This window comes from Contarinia nasturtii, unplaced genomic scaffold (assembly GCF_009176525.2).
Source record: "Contarinia nasturtii isolate CC-2019 unplaced genomic scaffold, AAFC_CNas_1.1 Cnas_scaffold_3066, whole genome shotgun sequence".
In the NCBI taxonomy this organism is placed as follows: domain Eukaryota; kingdom Metazoa; phylum Arthropoda; class Insecta; order Diptera; family Cecidomyiidae; genus Contarinia; species Contarinia nasturtii.
The window spans coordinates 1-2,691 of NW_022200378.1; the positions used below are offsets into that span (position 1 = coordinate 1).

Consider the following 2,691-nt stretch of genomic DNA (forward strand, 5'->3'; position numbering starts at 1 on the left):
GGAGATGCTGAAATTGTTGTCAATGACGAAAACCTAGACGAAAACGGTAAAAGCCATTTTATTTAGCGCTTAAACAGCAAATTTTGCAATTTTATTAATTGGTATATTCTGTGTATTCCAATCTATTAGGCGAAAGTAGCTGGGATTCAAACAATCCAACTTATAATCGTGCACCTTTGGTTGATTTATCGCGTTATCGTATTGAATTAGATGAAAATGATGTGCTGAGTTCGCTGAGTTCGAATAGTTGGGATTCAAACAATCCAATTTATAACCGGGCACCTTTGGTTGATTTATCGCGTTACCACAATGTTGCTGTAGAATCGATTGGATCTTATGGATCTGATACATTTGAAAAGGATATTGAGCTACGTTCTGACTGTTCTGTTAACGGATACAATGGCGATGTAGAATCTAACAACGATTAACGCAAATTTGCGATTAAAATTCGACTTTTTCTTTGTATTCTAAAACAAACAAAACTAAAAAAAAAAACATTGTTTACCAATAAGTTTCCTTTTTATTTTTCTTACAACTATTTTGTAATACATACATTCTTCCTTACTATTTTCTAATAAATAGAAATTTGGCTTAAATACACTGAATTTCAACTATCATTACATTAAATCGATAAGTTTGTTGTTTTCCGAAAACACTAATTTAAAACATTCGCAGTATGTTCAGTATGTTTGCGTTTCAATCTTTAAAAAAAAAATGATATTAATTAATGTTTACAAATTCTTATTGACCGGCAAAATGAATCAATTTTTTCCTTTTGTACAATGATGTCGTCATATCCAGGTAAAAATACCAATATACTACCATCAAGTGGTTGGTCCATGTGAATATGATGAATGACATGGTATAACAACTCATGATCAATTTGATTACGTCGGCCAAACGTCATATAATATGCGTGCTGAAGTAATTGTGGCGTTTGTGGCCATTCTCCAGCTGGTGTGGCTGGTGTACTTTGCACAATTTCTAAAAAATACATAAATCAATTCGCTATTATAGCGCTAATTATAAGGTTTGTTGTCGTTGTTACACTTACCATCATCAATAACATTTGGTACGGGAACATTGATCATGTAGGAAGCCATTTCTTTGGTTTTGTATCCGGTCTTGATGAGAACTTCACCGAGGTGCATGGTTTCAATTTGACGTTGCCGGGAACATTAATCACTGGACAATTGCCAAAGTATTGACAAAATATGTCCGAGTCAAGAGTGGCAGACATTAAGATGACTTTCATGTGTGGATTTGATTTGAGAACATCACGAATAAAAATCATCAAGAAATCGGTTACTTTTTCCCTTTCATGAACCTCGTCCAATATCAAGTGTGTGATACTTTTGAACACAAGTTTCTTCGATCCGATTAAATATCGCAATAAATATCCACTGAAAAAAGTTAAATTGTTAGAATTTCTATCAAATTTGCTACTAGTTTAACTATACAACTTGAATTCAATCACCTTGTCGTATAGATCAAATTGGTAATCGGAGAAATACAACTTTCCATACGAATTTGGTATCCGATTGAGTGTCCAATATCTTCTCCTCGTTCTAGCGCAACTCTTTTTGCGATTGAAGTAGCGGCTAATCGACGAGGTTGTGTACAATATATTCGACAATTTTGTTGGCGCAATAAAGAATCCTCCATGATATACTGAGGTATTTGAGTGGTTTTGCCCGAACCTATTGAGATCCATACGAAAATCAAAAAAAAAATCTCAATAAAAAAATGAAAATGGCAGACATTCTAACCTGTTTGACTTGATATAACGACCACTTGATTTCGATTGATAGTGTCGATAATTTGATGACGGGATTTGAAAATCGGTAAATTCTCTCTTGTCTGTTGATGCCTTTCGTCATTATTTTTAGGTGGGATCGGTGGAATGGCGCTTAATATGTTCTTTTGGAAATTGAAATCAACTTTGATTTTCGCATTAACTGCGGTTTGATCGGTTTGATTCAAAACATTTTCAAACGCAATAGACTGATTAGACGTCAACATTTCGACTAAATCCAATAAATCTCGACCAGGATTTAAGGCTTCGGCGTCTTCGGTGTTTTCAGCAAATTGTAACGCTTCATTAGCGAGGGATATTATGAGTGTAGATGCGCCCGTGTCTTTTCCGATCATTCTTGCACATCGATTCAATTTTGTTGCATATTTGAACGATATCGTTGCAATCTTTGCAAAAGTAAGGCTGATTTAGTCGGTTTAATACACAAAAAAAAAACATGAACGATTAAAACCAATAAAATTCAATAAAATGCTTTGTAACAATCACACATAATAATAATACTTACCATTATTTTTTTCCGTCGCAACATTAAACTACAAACAGTAAAACAATTTTGACATTTCGCTCTATTCACTTGTACGCTATATATGTTGGAGATTTTCCAATACGTAATACGTACATTGTAGAGATATCAATGTAATCACACTATTCTATACACAATTCATATGATATATTATGTTTTAATTCTAAATTAAATTTTATTTATCTATATAAAAAAATTCTATATTTTTATTATATTATTTAGGTTTTTTTAAATTATGAAAAATCAAGTAAAGTGTTTACAAACAATTTTTTAAGAAACGCAATTCGATGTGCGATTATTTCGTAACTTGAAAAGTTCTATTACTTGGATTTCGTGTATAGAGATGGCGCCA

General features: G+C 32.8%; 1 protein-coding gene across 1 annotated transcript; it reads right to left on the reverse strand.

Annotated features, from left to right (window-relative positions):
• Positions 1 to 562: 562 nt before the first annotated feature.
• Positions 563 to 2,556, reverse strand: LOC116349654 (DExH-box ATP-dependent RNA helicase DExH1-like). The gene is made up of 5 exons (XM_031781194.1): positions 2,322 to 2,556; positions 1,770 to 2,218; positions 1,478 to 1,700; positions 1,055 to 1,403; positions 563 to 984 (listed from the first exon to the last, which is right to left on the reverse strand). Exons 2-4 carry the CDS (start codon positions 2,149 to 2,151, stop codon positions 1,088 to 1,090), a joined length of 921 nt encoding a protein of 306 aa, XP_031637054.1. The 5' UTR covers positions 2,152 to 2,218; positions 2,322 to 2,556; the 3' UTR covers positions 563 to 984; positions 1,055 to 1,087.
• Between the last annotated feature and the right edge of the window lie 135 nt (positions 2,557 to 2,691).

Bases quoted from the DNA above. Each gene is read 5' to 3' on its own strand.
- LOC116349654 (XM_031781194.1), bottom strand. From the start codon at position 2,151: ATGATCGGAAAAGACACGGGCGCATCTACACTCATAATATCCCTCGCT. The intron at 1,701-1,769 runs GTTAGAATGTCT...GGATCTCAATAG, and splicing joins CGTTATATCAAGTCAAACAG to GTTCGGGCAAAACCACTCAA. The intron at 1,404-1,477 runs GTGATTGAATTC...AACTTTTTTCAG, and splicing joins AATTTGATCTATACGACAAG to TGGATATTTATTGCGATATT.